Here is a 19,947-nt window from a genome sequence, read left to right as displayed (position 1 = left end):
TCCGAATATGATAACGAGTTTTAATTGAAACAAGATGATCCGTCAACTTTGAAACTCCCACGCCAACGGAAGTGATTGTTGAAGTGCCAAAGATGCAAGGTAGAAGCCCTTCATCCTTCAAGATCTAGAAAACTAAAAAGAAAGCTCTAATTCCATTACTTAATGGGATTTTCTCAAAATAGAAGGTGATAGAGGAAATAATTATAATTATCAATTTTCCAGTTGAAATTTATGAAATTATATTTGAAGTATGTGGCTATTTTTTCTTAAATCTTTATAAACAATTTCTTAAATTTGTGACTAGATTTAGAATACCAATTGAAAGGAGGGTTAGAGAGAATGAGTGATGAATGATTGGTTAAATATATGGGTGCACAAAGTTGTATATAGCTTAACCATGGCGGTGACAAATCTAGACCATAGTGGCAAAAATTTGGACGGCAATGGCCAAGTATAAGAACAATGTGGCAAATGACAATACGTTAAGATGGTGGTGGCAACGATGATGTGGATAGGGATGTGTTAGTTATTTTAGTGTTATTGGATTAATTTGTCGATCGAGGAAATAACATTTAGAGATTAAACGAGTTAGGTGACGCGATAGTGCACATGCTCGACTTAAACGGGCAGGGATTTCTGCTAAAAAGGAGGCCCCTGTTAATTTCTCACGGATCCTCTTGAAGGGAGGTCTACTTTACGACCAACTGATATTCTTGTGTTCGGGTGGGCAGGGGGAAACATGCATGTGTGGATCTTACAGGAGTGTCTCCTCTTGTTGGGCTTAGGGGGCGTGGGTTTGTTGTGGGTCAGGCTGCGTTGAAGGTTGAATCGGGCAAAGTTGTTAAACACGAGAAAGCTTGTTTAGATAATCAACATGTCTTTCTACCATTTTCCTTTGATACATTTGGTTTTCTGGCCCCAGAGGCTGTGAATTTTTTGAGTAGGGTTCAGCGTTTCATACACGGAACCTCTTCAGCTCTTAGGTCCCAAAGCTTCGTTTTTAGCAGGATTGACTTTGCTATTCAAAAGGGGGTTGCGGCACAGCTTGTTGCCCGTTTACCTGCCACTCTATGGTAATCGTTTTATAGTTTTATATTTTAAATCTGAATGATATTGACATTTTATTCTAAATGTTATTTGGGCTTTATAGTAACATTGGGTTTATTATTTATTCACTTAGGCTTAAGTGATATGTGAAATGGGCTTGGCTTAATTTTAATTGGGTTCATGTGGAGATGTAGAATCGGTTTTTATAATTGACCGATGTTTCATTCCAATATGAGAATCAATCTTTTGATTGCACACATACAGAGGAGAACCACGATTGCTAGGTTCTTTTTGGATCTTCATCAATAACAATAAAAAATCAACTTCATGTTAAGAGTTCTCTTTTTTATTCGATAAATCATTTTGTGTAACCCACAAATAGGTTAATCTGAAAGTCATTCACAATTCAGAGAATAATCCATGTTGCATTTTCTTCATCTATAATCACATACAAGATTACCAAGTTTGTTTATTCTTTTAAGTGATTAATTTGGGTTATAGACTACACAATATATACAACACGATGGTGGCTATCTAGACCGCAGTGGAGAGTGCAATCAACACACGAAAGAGAAAGGAGGCAAGGCGGGCATGCTTATGCTGATTACATGGGGAATGAATATCGAGTGATTCTGGACATAAAGACAACACCGGTTTTTTCAAACTAACTCTAAGGAAACACAACAAATCATTTATGATTTTTGTAGGAAAAAAATAAAGGTGTGGCAAGTTACAAATCGTTGAGCCTTTATCAACTTCACGTCATTCATCATAAAGCACTCATATGTTCCACCTACTTACCTAGCATCTAAGATGTAACTAAGAAAAAAACTATTTTGCAGTATCTAACCCACAAAAGGAACGTTGCATACAATTATTATAAGTTTACAACCAACCATGACATAAGTATAGGTCGTCGGCTAGTCGCCATACAATGTTCCTTTTGCGTGTTATTTAAGGTTTAATTACGTTACTTGGTACGTATGCACCCAAAAGGAGAAATGAATCATCTCCCGTTTGGTATGGTTTCCAAAGTAAGAATTGTTAGGTTTCGTAGGCCTTTTCGGTGTAGGCCCGGTTTATTATTTGAAGACCAAATGGCAGGCCCGACCCGGTTTGGATTTCTTGTTTAATAAGATACTAACCCTAGTCGCATCTCTATATATATATTATTGTTATCTACTTGTAATCGTTGTCACTCAATAAAGATATACCTAGTTGCTACCCGTGGACGTAGGTCACTTTAGACCGAACCACGTTAAATCCTTGTGTCGTTTATTGCTTTCGTGTCGTGTTCAGTTTCGTGTGTGTGTTTAATCCTAACAAGTGGTATTAGAGCTTAGGTTTAGGATCACACGAAGAACACGAGAACCCACCGAGTTGTCGCCGCCACCCTACTGCGCTAGGGTTCCGCCGTCGTCGCCGTCCGATTCTCGCCGCCACAGCAGCCGGTTGTCGCGGTCGCTTGCCGTCAAAGATTGGAGTGTTTGGGTTCCGTACGAAACAAGTTAAGCAGCGCATCACCACCGTTCAGGTCTGTTCACCCGTTTGCTCGTTTGAAAACCGCGATTAGGTTTATTTTTTTGGTTTGTGTCGACTGCCGTTGATGACAGTGATTGCCGATAAATATCCTTGAAGAACCGGTTTTGGTTGTGAGTGCCCATAGTAGACGAAGGGTAATAATATTGTCTCTTTTTCTTGAAGTTTGTTGTTGACCAGGAAGAAAGGATTGTTTTTTTTATTTGGAGCAAACTTCTATTATTATTTTATCTTTAGGTCTTATAATACAAGGCAGTAGGCCTAGTGTTATTATTTTGTGTGGACCAAAAGGATTGGGCAGTTTAACCTGAAAATAAATTTGGGTCAACATCGTAGTTGCAAAGTATGAGCCAAGAACAGTTAAATCAATATCCTATTTTTTTTGTTGAAAAACCGTTGTCAATTAGAAGAAGCGTTAAAGAAACCAAAACTAGTGCCAAACCGCGCTTGACAGGTTTCTCGTTTCAGTTTCTGATTTTCAGTTCGTTATTCCGTTGTGTTTTAAATAGGTTGATTATTTAACAGAGTTAAGTAGAACAATCGTTAAGTTCAGGCTCGTGTTGATGTGTCTGTCACTGTTTCTATCCAGTTTTTCGTTTTAGTCATTGTCATGGCAGAAGACGGAAAGGTTTCGATACAGAAGTTTGACGGACAGAAGTTTGGTTGGTGGAAGATGCAGATTGAGGCGCTACTTTGTTAGAAAGACTTAGATGTAGTGTTTGAGGATGAAAAACCAGAAAAGTTGTCAGAAGTAGATTGGAAGAAGTTAGATAAGAAAGCTAGGGCTTGTATTACTTTGTCGTTGTCGGAAGACGTGGCGTTTAACGTCATGAAAGAAACCATAGCCCGTTGTATGATGGACGCACTATCCAATATGTATGAGAAGCCTTCGGCAGCGAATAAGGTCTATCTTATCAAAGAGCTAGTGACAACTCGAATGAAAGAGGGTGGGTCAGTTACAACGCATATCAATAATCTTAATTCGAACCTCTCCCGCTTAGTGTCAGTCGGCATTAAGTTTGATGATGAAGTTCAAGGCTTGTTGTTATTATCCTCCTTTCCCGACAGTTGGTCGCAAACAGTGACTGCAGTTTGTAGTTCGTCTACAAAAATTACTTTTGATGGGATTCGGGATTTGATTCTTGGAGAAGATTCAAGACGCAGAAATTCAGGTGAATCATCAAGTAATATATTAGTCACAGAAGGAAGAGGTAGGGGAAAACAACGAGGCGGTGGGAGTAGGAAGAGGAGTCAGTCTAGGACTCGTAATGATATTGAATGCTGGGGTTGTAAAGAGAAGGGACACTTCAGGAATCAGTGTCCGAATGGTAAGAAAGAGGTGAACGTTACAGAAGTCAACACTGCAGAAGAATGCCCAGAGGATGAGTTTACGTTCTTAGTGTTGAGGATAACGTTGATGCTTGGGTGATGGATTCTCGTGCATCGTTTCATGCCACTCACTGTAGTGAAACGATAAAGAATCTAAAGTTTGGGGATTTTGGAAAGGTTCGACTTGCGAACGATGATATTCTAGAGGTTACGGGTATGGGAGATGTTGATTTGATAACTTCAGCCGGTACTTCTTGGACTTTGAAAGATGTTAGGGTTATTCCATGTTTGAAGAAAAGTTTGATTTCAGTTGGGCAGTTGGATGACCAGGGTTACGATGTTAAGTTCGGGAATGGGCAGTGGAAAGTAGTCAAAGGGAATCTCGTTGTTGCTCGTGGCAAGAAAATGGGTTCGTTGTATATGGTCGATATGTCACTGAAAGGAGTGGATCCAGTTTTGGTGAAAGACAAAGTCCGGTTCACAGAATCTCGTGGGCAGAAGAAGGTTCGTTTTGCAAGTAACAAACCCAGAGCCAAAGTGAAGATTCAGGATGAACGAGCTAGGAAGGTTAAATCAGTCAGAGGACATCGTGACAGTGGGAGCACATGTCGTGTTTCAGTTACAGTTCTAGGTCGACAGTGGATTAAGAAAACCAGTATTCTAGCTGTAAAAGTCTCTCCAGTGAATTACTTGCTGAATATGGAGAGTGTTTGTTCTCAGGATATCTCAGGATCCGGTAGTTTGTTTCAGTGGGAGCCGGTAGGGACAGATAACGGGTCAGGGGCAGTTTTAGCCGTGACTGAATTGTTGGAGCTTCGGGGAGCTTCAACGGGCCTTCAGGTTAATTGATGAGAAGGCGGTGGCACTTAGAAGTTAAATGTTTAGATTACAGAAGTACAATCAGGAGTGCAGACGAGAGTACTCAAGGCTTCCGAGTGGGAGTTTGTTGGGTTTCGTAGGCCTTTTCGCTGTAGGCTCGGTTTATTATTTGAAGTCCAAAGGGCAGGCCCAGCCCGGTTTGGATTTCTTGTTTAATAAGATACTAACCCTAGTCGCATCTCTACATATATGATTGTTATGTACTTGTAATCGTTGTCACTCAATAAAGATATACCTAGTTGCCACCTGTGGACGTATGTCAGTTTAGACCGAACCACGTTAAATCCGCGTGTCGTTTATTGCTTTCGTGTCGTGTTCAGTTTCGTATGTGTGTTTAATCCTAACACCATATGGAGATAGTTTTCGTCTCTATGTTGTATTCGGCTTATTGCTATAAGTCGGACCTCTTGCTATGAAATCCTAAGTTGGTAAAAGTTTTCCAATAAGGATGGTCACTAGCCACTAGGTATTAGATTACTTACCTTTGGTATAATAAAGATTATATATAGTAAACTTTCATGACTATCGCCTAATTTTTAGGTCTTTTTTTTTGAACGGTCAACTAAGTAATGTCGGGTACTCTGTACGCGGCCCCCAATGGCTAAAGATAGCCCGAGCCGGCCACTAGTCCGGACGGACGGAGCCCCTAGCGGTCCACCTATTGAGGGATTCACCGGATAAAACCCGACCCCAACGCCCGCCAAACGACAGGACAACGAGGAGCCGGTAAAACCGGGTGAGATCAGGACTCGAACCCTGGCAAGCCAGGGTCATCCCTCATTTTTAGGTCTTTTTAGTAGTTAACTAGTTATATACTTATATATATATAGGGTTGATAATATATATTGTTAATATAAATTTACGTTGAATCCAAATTTAAATAAGGTAAAACAAATGAAACTGATAAGTTTGAATTAATGATATTAATTCAAAGTGTCAAGTTTGTTTAATACTAGGATGAAGATTTTCATGTGAAGTTGATTTAAATTTATTTCACAAGTTTTAGTTTTTGCATAAAAAATGGGGCATTTACATATTTACCATTCCTAACATCCTTAATTACATATTTCCCTAAAAATAAAAAAATAATTACATATTTCCCCTTCCTAGCACATATAAAAAGCGGAAATATGTAATTGATTTTTGGAGTTGGGGATATATGTAATTAAGGGTATTTAGCAAGGGGAAATATGTAAAAATTCCTAAAAAAATTACTAGATCGAATCAAAGTAACAAGCTGAGCTAGTTTAGTTCACACTACTAGTTCGATGCATAAAATTATTAATATTCACGAGATCAAACTATTAATATGCACATTCACCAAACTTTGCTTTTAAAAAAGAGTTCATGCTTAGGTGGAGTTTGTATGAAATTCCATTTTATTCGTCACCAATTACCATCACATGTGTTATATGTTTGTTGTTTTATGATGATGTGAAAATCCATATATGTAACATTCAAGATCTCATTATTTGTTTTTGGTTATCTGTGTAGAAGTTTATGATAAAGTTTATGACGAGGTCTCTCAACCTTACAAATATCTCACACATTTTTCATATCATTTACATAAAAACCAAAAATGCATTGATAGTATTTTAAGTTATACACTTCTTATTACACGAAATTTATCATGTCCAGGAGCATTATGGGACTCATCTAAGGTATCACAACCCCTCCTAGTTTATGGGCTCGATGAGGTTTGCCCATCATCATTGATTACATAAAGAACATGTATGTAACCATCAATTTGACATATTATACCAACTAGTAGTGTTCTCTTTGCCCATCGAAAGCTCATTACTACGTTTTTAGTTACATAAGTGAAGACTTCTAATGATGTCACTTATCTTGAAAACTCATCTCATTTGATGACATTTAATTTAACTATATTTAATTTAACTATAAAGTTTTTCCCCATCTGGAAACAAAACACATAAAATGCGCTCACGGTATTTGTGGCAAGACATTTCTTATAGTCTATCATATATCTACATGGTTCATGACTAATGTGTGGCATGCTTAAGATGTCACATCCTAATTAGAACCCAACTTTATATCTTGATCTCATGTTTTAGAAATGAGAAAAAAAAGTGTTATCATTTTTTTCCCTTTTCAAATTGTTAACGATTTGAACTAGAGCACATGCTTTATGTTCAAACGACAATGATCTAAGTCTTGGAATTTATTTTATGAAATTGAATTCAATGGTATAGGCTTTATATGACTTTAAAGTATAAAACGATAGGTGCACATTGATTATTTGTTATACAATGTTGATGGGTCTTTTGTGGCATTTGGTGGAACTTTGATGTTGATATTGATTCTTGTTGTTCTTCTGATAATATAAAACAACAAATCATAACTCGTGTCGATGTTGTTTGATACATTTTAACCTAAAAAAAACTTGAAAGTGTCCAATCTATCAATATTGGTAAAGCATGAGTTCTTATTTAAACAATAAAAGATGATTCTTTAAAAAGTTACATAATTGACATCTAAGGTTTTCAGCTTATAACATATCTCGGTTTAACATTAACTTTCATAAAAAGCAACATAAAATTTATGAAAATAACCATTTTATATTTTCACAAACCAGATGGAATATTTATGTAAAAAAAATTAAATAAGCAATGATAAACATCCCCATCCACCAACTCCGACCACACAACCTCGACCTTAGAGCATCTGCAATTAAATGGATGATAGTGGACACGTGGCAAAATGGACATCTAGGTGGTCGGATGAATCCATTGGAGAGCTCATATGGTTTTAGATGGTGGAGAGATATGCGTTGATGCCTCACTCGAACTCTATCCCACACCCTACTCGAGCTTGTTTAGATTTCCAGATGCAAGCAAATAAGCCCCTCTTACATAAAAGCAAGATATCTATTGTATATGTCATGTTAAATCCAAACACAACCATTTATTCTTCAAGGCCATGCTCATTAAACGCTCTTTGGAAAACACACACATGTGTGAATATTTTAAAGGGTGTTTTGATAATGGATGCATGAAGAATAAATGAGAATGCTTGAAAATAGGAGGAAAATTTTAATGTGACAATAGCTTAGTTATGAGTTTAAAGGACTCGTTACATTTGCTATTAATTAAGATGGATAATTAATTTCCACTACTGAACACGGATATCACCGAGGCATCGTCAATCTCTCTCTCCTAGTCTCCCTCTTATTCCACCACCACCCGCATACATCACCTAAACACCAACACTCTCTTTACCACTAGTTTTGACCACCACACAAAAAAACCATCACCGTTACATCTTGTCATTTCATTTCTATGGTCACTCTCCGGTCAATTAGCCAGGGGCGGATCCAGCATACAAACGGGTGGTTCCCCGGAACCACCCGAGTTTCGAAATAATAGTGTACGGATATATAGAAGACGCGTAGGAACCACCTTATAAATTAAGAGGGAACCACCTAAAAAAAATTCCTGGATCCGTCACTGCAATTAGCACATATGGGTTTTTCCCTTTTTAAATAACTTATTCTTTCAAATGGTAAATTAGTAATGTTATACAATTTATAGAGTTTTTATTTATAAAAAAAAGTTAGTATTAAGTCTTAAACATATAAAGATGAGATCTGGTATGAATTAATTTTAGTTAACCAAACATAAAAATACTAGAGTAATTACAGTTTTTAACTAGTGTAATTATGTTATAAGAAAATGAGATAGTATAATATTAATGACTTTAGTTAAAAAGTTAATGAGTACTAACAATTATACCAATGTTAACATAATTACTTTAGTTATTTGTACCGTTATTACAATAAAAATCATCTAAACATGTAATATTTAAACTTCGATTTTAAATGTTTGTGTAATGTATGTAATGTGTATAAGTATAACCAAATGAGTATTTGTATAATTAACTCTTGGTAATGGTATTATGAAAATATGATTTTTTGATTTATATGGGCCCGAACATGAACACATATATATTTGAGCCCAAACCGGAAACACCTGCTAACTAACCCAAAGACCGGAAGAGACGACGGCGATACACCGGAATCCGGCTATTCCCTCCAAATTCACCAATTCACCTTACACTCTCCACTTATCTTTCAAAATTCAACGCATTATTACTTCAATTAACAGATAGAGCCACCGAATAAACATACCAGTATTTATTTCGCACGAAGCTTGCCTATGGCAGGCGAGTAGTTAGACTCCGTCGATAGATTCATAACATGCCAGTATTTATTTCGTTAATGCTTCAGTTAATTGAGCTTTCGTTATCGTATCGTACCATCATTTGCAGGTGGACAAACGGAAGGAGAAGACAAGGTGTCATTGGAGCTTACGGAAGAAATTATTCAGAGCATGGAAGTAGGCATGGCTTTCCGTGATTACGTAAGCTTCTGAATTTCATTCATAGCTGAAAGTTTGTGATCACTGCAATTCTAGGGTTTCAAAGCTTCTATATATATGCAGCAGATGATGTTGTTAGTAGAATATTATTATATGCAAAGTAAATTATGTATAAACTTGTAATATAAGGGACAGTTGATATTACTTTCTAGAAATAACGCTTTTGTTTACTAGACTGTTACTTTATAACTCGACATCTGATTATCTGCAAGAATTCAACAAGCAACTAAATATACTTCTTTTGGTGTTATTAACTATTCAACTTATTATATAGCATCAGCTGTGTTTAACAGCTAGGTTCGACTTCATTACTTAACTTCAGAATGTTGATATCATTTCTGCACACGTAACTATGCTGGTTACTGTTTTGTTTTGGAACTGGAATTTGTTTTTAGCTTTGATTTTATTGGTGCATCACATGGTGTTGACGTGTTGTTGATTAGTGCTAATATCTCCAATGAATTCATTTCAACTGAGCTGACTTCAGTATTACTTACAAGTTACAACTGAAGCTATATTCTTGGTTTTGTGTATCTTTTTTTCTGTTGTTATACTGAGACTCAAGTGGAAGGTGGTTAGTGCTTTTGAGGTTTATACTTGATAATGTGATATTCATTTTCCCGATCATGATCGGTATATCTGTAGACATAAGTTGATTTATGGTCATGATGCTGCACTATAATTTTACGTGTCCAGTTAATTGATACACTGATACGCAAATCTTTTTAATTGCAGAGTGGTAGGATAAGCTCAATGGATTTTCACAGGGCTTCAAATAATTTGGTGACTGCTAGTGATGATGAGTCCATTCGACTCTATGATGTGGCTAATGCAACGTATGTTTTTTGTTTGAAATCTGTGAATCTTCTGAAAGAAGGAATAAGTTTCTGTAGCACAGCAGTAAATTAAAATAATTAGTGAACAACAATTGACTACTGCGGTTGTATATAACTAGTGAACTTATATGTATAATCGACTGCCGCGGTTGTATATAACTAGTGAACTTATATGTAGTATAGTGTATACTTAATATCCAGTTGCTGATACAGTGATTTCTTTATTGCAGATGTTTGAAGACGATTAATAGCAAAAAGTATGGAGTTGACTTGGTGTCCTTTACTTCACATCCCACGACTGTTATATACTCCTCCAAAAACGGATGGGATGGTTCGTATATCATAATAATCATTTCACGTGTGCTTTCAGTTAGTCCTTGATCCTTATTTTATTTCATAATGCAGAATCTCTGCGGCTTCTCTCATTGCACGACAACAAATACTTGCGCTACTTTAGAGGTCATCATGACAGGTAGGGTCCCACATCATATCCCATTTTACGTGCTTGCAATTATAGTACTGAATTGACCGGCCAACTTTTTGTGTCATTGTTTTTTCTAGGGTTGTCTCCCTCAGTTTATGTGCACGAGCAGAACATTTTATCTCTGGCTCTCTTGATAGAACTGTTCTACTCTGGGATCAAAGAGCTGATAAATGTCAGGTTGTTTTCTATATTCTACAACGTTGTATGTGTATATATGTATGCATGCATATTCTATGAAACTAGTTGATTATTTATGGATTTAGGGACTTTTACGTGTACAAGGAAGACCAGCAACAGCTTATGATGATCAAGGGCTTGTCTTTGCAGTTGCTTTTGGAGGATCGATAAGGATGTTTGATTCACGTAATTATGAAAAGGTAAAAATACCGTGTTTTATTTTTTAATTCAAATTTTAAGCAAATATTAAGTTTGTGAAGTTTGATCTCGTGAAGGGTCCTTTTGAAATATTTTCTGTTGGTGGAGACGTGTCGGATGCAAATGTTGTCAAATTCAGTAATGATGGTAAACTTATGTTGTTGACAACTAAGGATGGGTGTGTTCATGTACTTGACTCCTTTCGTGGTACAGTTGTGAGTATTATTTTTAATTGTAAAATTCTTTGAACAGTTAAAGATGATTTCAATTCATATATAGAAAAGGCTTGTTTTTGTACTTTTCTTTATGCAGTTAGGCACGCATAATGTAAAGCCGGTCTCAAGTAATTCTACTTTGGAGGCCTCTTTTAGCCCCGAAGGAATGTTTGTTATATCAGGTGAAATGCAAATGCTCTATAATAATCAGTGTGTTATGGATTCTAATTAGAATGTTATTTTGCAGGTTCTGGTGATGGCAGCGTTTATGCTTGGAACATTCGTAGTGGCAAAGAAGTATGGTTCAAAGTATTATTATAATCAATTCGGTATTTGTTATTTATATAACAAAGTTATTTAAAGGCAGATGCTTATTTGTGTCCCAACCTAATTCTTTACAGGTGGCTAGTTGGTTGAGCACCGAAAACGAACCGCCTGTCATAAAATGGGCCCCAGGCAGTCTAATGTTTGTTACGGGTTCTTCTGAATTGTCGTTTTGGATCCCAGATTTGTCAAAACTGGCAGCATATGTTGGAAGAAAGTAGAAAATATATTTATGTTTGATGGCTGTCTTCAGAAACAGGTACCACCATTATCTATACAGCTTCAATTTTCTGCCAACATACTGTATAAAACAATGATGTTACTAACCTGCTATTAAAGTATTTGTTTTTGTAATCACATTTAAATATTTAATACATTAACTAATATTAGAAACTTATATAAAGAAACGAAACGTTTAAAAGTTTCATGTCGAAATGCTAATAAAAATATGTATGTCGTAATGGCAAAATTGGACTAAAAAAACCGAAACTGTAATAAAAGTTAACAGGTTGTAATGGTAAATTTAGATTTTTTAAAAGTTGTAAGAGTAAAAACGAAAATTATAAGCAGATATGACGGGTTATACCTTTGTGTTTCGATGACTTTTACATTATCAATCAAGCACAACTCTGTTTTGAATGAAATTTACATGGAAACATATATACAAATAATAACTACGCAGTAGTACATTTGTAATTAATAAGATCTGTATTTTAAACGTTACAAAAGATTAAAAAAAACAGAAGAAATGGAAGAACTGAACTGGATAAGTATAGGGTGTAAATGGTATCTATAGTTGAACTTCAGGAACTAAGTTGTAACTTTTAAAGTTTCAAATTTTAATTGTAACTTTGATTAAACTTTAAAAAAATAAAACAAGTTGAGCCGACTGTAGGTTGATGAGCGGATAAAATGAATAGTGATTTCTCATCACATATAAAGTTAGCTGATGGCAATTGGCTTTTTGGTTAAATGGCGTGGGATGATGGTTAAGGCTTGGAATTTTTAAGCTCAAACTCTAAGGTTTAAAACTTGACTAAATGGGTTCTCCTATAGTGGTGAGTTTCCTCTTTGATATTGTTTTTGGGTGAGTTAGATACCGTCTTAGGAAGACTCGCTCGAGTATTGGGATAGTTCCAAACAAACAATGTCAAAACAGTTAGCTAATTGTGGTATTCTTAATAATGGAAATAATGGACCGGTTCGAGTAAGTTAACGCGGTTGACCGAGCTATAACCCCGTAAGAGTTACACCTTGGGTAACGAGCGTTAAACTCGCTTAACTTTATTAATTGGTAAAGACGAATAGTAACGATATTTATTATTTATACTAAATATAAATAATAATTGTATTTAGTTTCTTACTACTAGATAAATATACATGGAGCAGGCTTTAAGCGAGAGGTGGACCGAGTTGAACTTTGAGGCCTGATTAATATTATTGTTAATAATATATGGATTATATGGATAATCTTTTTTTTTTAATAATACACTTCGATTATTAAAATTTGGATAACAATCCAATATTTTCAATATAATCCATTTTTCTTGGAAAATAATCATAACAGGAGCCGGCCCTCAACTCTAGGTTTTTACTTCTCAATTTTGGGCAGCTACTTGCTGTTCCGTTAACCACCGCTGCTGTTATCAAGCGTCGCCACCACTACCGGACTTGTCTCGTTTCGTCACCTAGCGTCAGTCGTTAACTTTCGGTGTCTTGACCAGCTAATCATTAACCGAGGTATAATTTATCTCATCGGTAGCTGATAACAAATTGTGTATTGTTATCGTGCTCGTATGTCGTTTTGTAACCGGATCCTACGGATTCGTTAAAGTGTTGATCACTCGTTTTATAATTCCGTTGCGCATATATTAATTAATTGGATTAATTATTATTGTCATATTTATTGAATCGGGTTTTACTAAATAATTTTTTTTTGACTGATCACACTAAAATCCAACACTTAATTAGACTAAAATGTTCATAGTTAGGCCCGATGGACCCGACCTGACCCTACATATATGGATCTACATGTGATAATAATAAACATAATCGTACTGCACTCATTGTCTATTAAGCATACGTAAGGTAGACAAGTTGAAAGTAGAAAAGGCAGGAAGGAGTGGTACTTACAACATACTTGATGTACTTATAAGTTTATATGAGAATGGCAACTTGTTTACACGACATTACATAAAAAGGGTTTCAAATGTGATGCAATATGTTTTTCTAGTGTATGGCTCATGCATTAACTACTTGTACTTCCATAAAGACTAAACGTACTTCTCCAATACCTCATCACCTAACCCAAATCAAACAACATCGTACCATGTCACCTTTCTCTCTAAACGTTTATAGGGTTTTGTCTTTTTTGAGTTTGGATCACATGTTACTGGTAATTGGATATCTGTTAAAGACACGATAAGACCTGTTAATCAAAAAAGTGCGGTATGTGAATTTTCTATTTTCTTAAATAATTAAAATTAGTAGGCTAGACTCCCCCATAATCCCTTATTGGTACACAAAACTTAAAATTATCTTATAGGCATGACATATAAAATAGTTAAAAGAGTCGTATTCAAGTTTGATATTTGTGTTACACGCGTCGCCTCTTGCCTGTTAAACCTGTTAAGACACGAATTGCCAGCCCTACATGTTATACATAAAAACGATCATAATAGCATTGTGCTTATGTGTCATTGACTATTTAGGACCCACAATCATTTGTACAAAGATCTAAAATGTTTTGTTTTTTTCTTTCCAAAACTCAATGCCTTATTAACTAATGAGACACGGCAAACAAAACATGAGTGATCTAATGGCCGTGAGAGTTAAAACTAAGGCAAAAAAAAACTACACTTTTGTGTCGTGTACTCTGATATATCCCTCTCGAGTATTAACTTAATTGTGCACAACTTAGGCCAGAGGTGTGTATTGGTTCGGTTTGAATCTTTTTTTTCTTTTTATGAAACCGAACTGAAATGATGAAATTTGATACTGAACTTAAAATCTAATTCGAGTTTGGTTCAAAATTTTGATTTCTGACCCTTATTAATTGAGTTAGAATAAATAAGATTTGATAGAATATATATTGTTTTATATATATTAAAAGGGGATTCAATCCTTCTCACAAAGTCATTGTTCAATCTACTATTCAATTTTTTAATATTTTATTAATTATTAGTTAATAACCATTAAATCACTAGCTATAATTCCATAAATAAAGTTATGTTTTTTACTTACAAATTTATGTTCATGAATTAGTGTTGGTACCATTGATACTAATTGAATTTGTGTTGGTTCGCAACTGTAATGTGTCGGGTCTTTTTGGTTCTACGTATCATAATTTGTTGTATTTTAGCGATGAAAGGTTTATTTCCTTTCTTTGGTTTCGATGTCGTAACTTGATACACATTGACTAGTTTATAAGATTATAAAAGAAGGTTGATAAATGGAAAATGCAAAAGGAATAAATAAAATAAAATAAATTCCGGGCGGCCGTAATAAAAGAAAAATCATTCCAAAAGGAATGATGATTTTAGGTGTGTAAGGAAGGAAAAGAAGGCGTCGCAATTACTTCAATTTTCAAGACAATTCGAAATGATTAGCTTCGTTGCCATATCTTTTCATTTCATCTCAGCCCCTAACTTACGCACTGTGTGCGTAGGATTCCTCCTGCTCATGGGTCCCATCTAGAATATGTGTCTGTCTCACCCCTTCCCCACGCTCCTTCCGCCGTCCATCCGATCCTTATTCCTTTCCTACCCACGAACTAAATACAATTATCATATCTTACCTAGAGAAACAAATTAATAACGCCTACAAATTCATCTTTTAGCCGATGACGAGCTTGTGGTGTGGTAAGGGAGAGACTGATGTTTCTTAGGCTGAGGGGTGTGGGGCGCTAACCTGGGCGTGAGAGCCCCTCCGCTCGCGCCCCCAGGCGCTAACCCCACACCACCGGGGCACGAACCGGGGCGCGAACGGGGCGCGAGCGCGAGCCCCCAGGCAGGCGTGAGTGTGGTCGCGGGAGAAGAGAGAGAAAGAGCCGTTGAGCTCGCCCAAAAGAGCCGTTGGAGCTCCGATTTTTTTAAAAAAAAACCCTTAAAACCTCTATATAATACCCCAAATTACTCCCATTTCAACCATATCAAAACACAATTTCACCTTACAAACTCTTATATAATATCCCAAACTCCTATATAATACCCAAAAATGTCTGGAAATTGGTACCCAAATCTAGATTCAGATTATATTGACGACGATTTATGGTCGTCACCAGACCAACCGATGTTTTATTCGGGGCCGCAGGAAACATCCGGCTTTCAACCATCCAACATACAACCGTCTCCTAACTTTGTTGTTCCAGAGACACAAGAATCACACGGTGATGCTACGGGAGCAAGAAGACGCGTCCACCGGAAAAAACAACCTGCAACGGACGGGCCGGGACCGGCTTCGACTCCGAGGACGAAACGGAAAACCACTCCGTGGTCATCGGATGAGAAGGAAGCCTTGTGTCGGGCTTGGATAGTCATTTCTGAGGATCGGCGTTGCGGTAATTGTTTTAACGTTTTTAAAAATGATTTTTAATAAAAAAGTTAAATAAAAAAGTTAACTGGAAATCTAATTTAATTATTCATTTTGCAGCCGACTACCAAAAAAGCAAGGTTTTTTGGACAAAGGTTAGGGAGACATTCTATACGCTCGTTGGGAGTATAGAGCGAAACGCCGATATGATTTCGGGTCGGTGGTCCGAAATCAGAAAATTTGTCGGCTTGTTTACTAATCTTTTCAACAGGAACGCCGGTCGTATGAGACCAAGTGGCAGTGATGATTTGGCGGTTTACAATTTCACGGTCGAAGAGTGGAGGCAGGAGTGTTTGCGGAGGTATGGGACGGTGAAGACGTGGGACGATTTAAAGTTGTGGGAGAGGTTGAAAAGGTGTTCCAAGTGGGTTGAGCTTGTGGCGCCGGACCATGATGCGGAAGTAGGGCCGAAACGGACTAAAACTAGTTCGTCTGGAGCGTATAGCACTTCCGCCGGGTCGGATTGCCGCGTTGGATTCGACCTAAACATTGCGGGGGAGGAAACGTCTTCACCGCCGAGGAGGCGGCCATTGGGACGGGACGCCAAGGGGAAAAAACCGGCTGAGGGGGGAGCCGTAAACATCGTCGATCTTGTTGAATCCCTCAATAAATTCAACAAAACCATGGAGGTGGTCTCTAATGACAAAAAGGAAAAAAGTCGAATGAGAGATTTGGACTTCCTTACAAGAGACTTCAGTAACCTAAATCCGGTCGATCAAATGCTGATGGAAAAGCAAAAGGAACGTATCCGAAAGAGGTTGATCGAAGAAGACCAAGCCGAAGAATAAGAATAATGTTTTTTTAGTACTTTAATTTTTATTTTATTTTTAGATATTAATGTGTTTTTTTTAATGTGTGTTTTTTTTAATAATTTATGAGTTTTTTTAATAATACGTTTTTTGAATATATTTATAAAAAAATAAAAAAAAAATCCGCTGGAGCCCCTGCTGGAGCCCCTCCACACCAGGGCCAGGGGCTCCAGCGGGGGCTCCAACACCCCCCTTATCCAGTTTCTTTCTCTGCCACACGTCACATTATTATTGGCTGGAGCCCCCACTCGCGCCCCCGTTAGAGCCCCCCCACACCCCTCAGCCTTATTTTACGACACGATCAACACCTCCACCATTATCATCTTTTAGCCGTCGTTTCAATCTGAGTTTATCAGAACTTGTTTGTGCCCGTTTTATGATTATTATGCTAAATGAGTATTTTTAATCAAGAATTAATTAAACAAAATAAAAAATGAAAACATTTAATCAAAAACGATATAAATAAAACTAAAACTATGGTATAAAAAAATGAAAAGAAAATAGAAGGACGATAGCTTAATGAAGAGTTAATTAAACAAAGTTTGGTTTATAAGAAATGATAATGCCGCTAAAAAACAATCATAATTTATTTTATCAAGTCGTCCTGTCATAATTTCATGTTTGTGTTCGCAAAATCTCCTCGAAGGAAGTTTAATTATCAAAATTATAGAAATCTATCTAACTTTTTATTTCGACTAGTTATTAGCTAGGTTGCGTTTTGGTTTAACTAGCCAGTTAAATCGTCACGTCATGTAATGCCATGTAGGCAGACACATTTTAACTAGCCCACCTTTTAACTAACGTGTTGTGGGTTACGTAGCTTTAACTAGCTAGTTAGGATGGTTGAGGAAATAAAAAAACAAAAAGAAAAAAAGTTTGATTGGTTGTTAGTGGGTGGATCGATCGATCCCAACAAAAATGAGCTTAAAGGTTGCCGTTATGGAGATGGCGCTCCCACCCATAATTCTTGTCAATGTTTAAGCCGGCGCGGCGTTTGGGGCGATCATGCTCATGTCACATGGATGGTGCCATGATACCTATCCATAACATAACTCTTGTTTATGAATTCTGATATATACATGCATGTATGTACATGTAAGTATAATCCACTCATATATGTGCGTGCATGTGTACGTGTTTGAATTTATGTTAATATGTATCATGAAGTTTTTGTTTTTTGAGCTCAGCCATTAAAATTTATACCAAAATAGCATCAAAGTTTGAGCATAAAATCTTGCTCTTTGTAGTTTGCTGTATGTGTGTGGTGACTGGCGAAGGGGAGTGGGAGTGGGACTGGGAGCTAATATATAGAGCTATATAACTGCTATATGTATAATTTTATTTTATACAGTACGTATATGCGTTCAAGATTTATTAAAGGCCCATAGTTTGTTATTTATTATTACTTTCCTTGAATTAAAGGCACCAACAGCTAGATTTATTTCTTGCTCTTTGTAGTTATTTGCTGAATTCTTATATTTAACAGGAAGCCTATAAAAGCTTTCAATGAGTAGATTATAGTTATATGTTAATTAAGGTAAAAAGAACTTGAGAAATTTTAATTATAATTAATTTCGTAGTCTTTTAAGGTCTAGTATGTTTTGGAATCATATTAGATTCTCAGATTGTAATATCTCAATTGTATTTATCGAAAGTCCACTTGAACAATTCAAAACAAACACAAGAACAAATGTGTGAAACATTATGGATTATAATCCGTATAGAGTCAAGCCAAAGACCTTCTCTATATAGGGGATGGACCAACACAGCGCGCCCGTTGGTGATTACACTAATGGTTATAACTGTCAATATTCGTTTGACAAATATATAAGTGGGAAACCACCAACAAAACACCACCAATGGTAACTTAATTAGTTGCCACTAATAGTTCAATTGCCACCAACAACCCAACTTCCAATGGCAGTCAGTTGCTATTGAAGTTCAGTTCTCACAGTTGCTGATGCCGATTGTTTGGCGTTGATTGACCAAATTGCTACCAATCAATTAATAGTATAGTGCTTGGATGTGGATTGTTTGGCGTTGATTGACCAAATTTCTACCGATCAATTAATAGTATAGTGCTTGGACTTGACGATTACTGCTTGGAGCCTTTGACTACGCATAGCATACTCTGCCCCTTGGAACACTTGCCCCATTCCCCCTCTTCCCCCAAACAAGTTAATTGGCGCACGAAGTAAAAACACTCTTGAGCGACCATGTACTCAACAACTTCTACAAACATTTATTTTTATTTCTTTTTGATTTTAAGAAATCCAATTATACTAAAATGATCACGAGAATATTAAAAAATCACCAACATTTAAAGCAACTCTAATGTGCTATAATAATATATTTTAGTTTACTATTTTTTATCAATTTATAAAGGTATCCCGTTCATTCTGTAACTTGCTAGTAGGGGTGTACATGGACCGGACCGGACCGGACGAGAGTATGTCCGTGTCCGTCCGTTAAGCTTTTAACGGACAAACGGATGGTTCACGAACACTCTACCGAACGAAAATTCATGTCCTTGTCCGTCCATTAAGAAATTGAGTTTGTCCGTGTCCGTCCATGTCCGTCCGTTAATATTTTAAACGGACGTTAACGGACAATAATGAACAAACGAACACTAATGGACATTAATAGACAAACAAACATGTGAACATTAATGAACAACGAACACTAATGGACAAATATAAACGGTTACATATTAACACCAAGCATAAATCTAAACAACTTCACATACAAATTAGGAATTACATCATATAACATCCAAATATACTTAACACTTAATATATTAACATAAAGTGGATCATTATAATATAAGAGACATCAAACATGTGTAGTAATATAAAAGTGTTATTAATAACACTAGAAATTTCACAGTTAAATTATAATACTGGATAGATATAAACACTAACGATACTGGGCGGACAGTACCGGACGTAATCGGACGAACGTTATCGGACGTTCACGAACACTATCGAACGGACTTGGCCCTTGTCCGTGTTCGTCCGTTAAGCTTACCGAACACAATTTTTGTGTCCATGTCCTGTTCGTTTATTAAACGGACGAACATAAACGAACTTCTTGCCGAACGGACGCCCGACGTCCGTCGGACGT

At 36.6% G+C, this 19,947-nt stretch overlaps 1 protein-coding gene across 2 annotated transcripts; it reads left to right on the top strand.

Moving 5' to 3' along the window:
• Nucleotides 1–9,083: 9,083 nt before the first annotated feature.
• On the top strand, nucleotides 9,084–11,805 carry LOC143548808 (protein ANTHESIS POMOTING FACTOR 1-like). 2 transcript variants are annotated; one of them, XM_077039886.1, is made up of 10 exons: nucleotides 9,084–9,173; nucleotides 9,927–10,027; nucleotides 10,258–10,358; nucleotides 10,433–10,499; nucleotides 10,589–10,688; nucleotides 10,775–10,888; nucleotides 10,964–11,101; nucleotides 11,199–11,283; nucleotides 11,349–11,398; nucleotides 11,503–11,805. In XM_077039886.1, the coding sequence occupies exons 1-10, from the start codon at nucleotides 9,144–9,146 to the stop codon at nucleotides 11,644–11,646; spliced, it is 930 nt and encodes a 309-aa protein (XP_076896001.1). In that variant the 5' UTR covers nucleotides 9,084–9,143; the 3' UTR covers nucleotides 11,647–11,805. The 2 variants fall into 2 exon arrangements, with proteins under 2 accessions (XP_076896001.1, XP_076896000.1); XM_077039885.1 differs by having other exon boundaries at nucleotides 11,349–11,410.
• The last annotated feature ends 8,142 nt before the right edge of the window (nucleotides 11,806–19,947 follow it).

Source organism: Bidens hawaiensis, unplaced genomic scaffold, assembly GCF_021521415.1.
Source record: "Bidens hawaiensis isolate Kalapana, Puna unplaced genomic scaffold, B.hawaiensis_p1.1 tig00015252_1, whole genome shotgun sequence".
NCBI classification, from domain to species: Eukaryota; Viridiplantae; Streptophyta; class Magnoliopsida; order Asterales; family Asteraceae; genus Bidens; species Bidens hawaiensis.
Note: the sequence above shows the minus strand (reverse complement) of the source record. Positions and strands in the feature narration are given on the sequence as shown.

Excerpts from the sequence above, each read along its gene's own strand:
- LOC143548808 (XM_077039885.1), top strand. The coding sequence starts at position 9,144 with ATGGAAGTAGGCATGGCTTTCCGTGATTAC. Across the intron at positions 10,028-10,257 it reads TATGATGTGGCTAATGCAAC|ATGTTTGAAGACGATTAATA; the intron begins GTATGTTTTTTG and ends TCTTTATTGCAG. Across the intron at positions 11,284-11,348 it reads AGGAATGTTTGTTATATCAG|GTTCTGGTGATGGCAGCGTT; the intron begins GTGAAATGCAAA and ends GTTATTTTGCAG.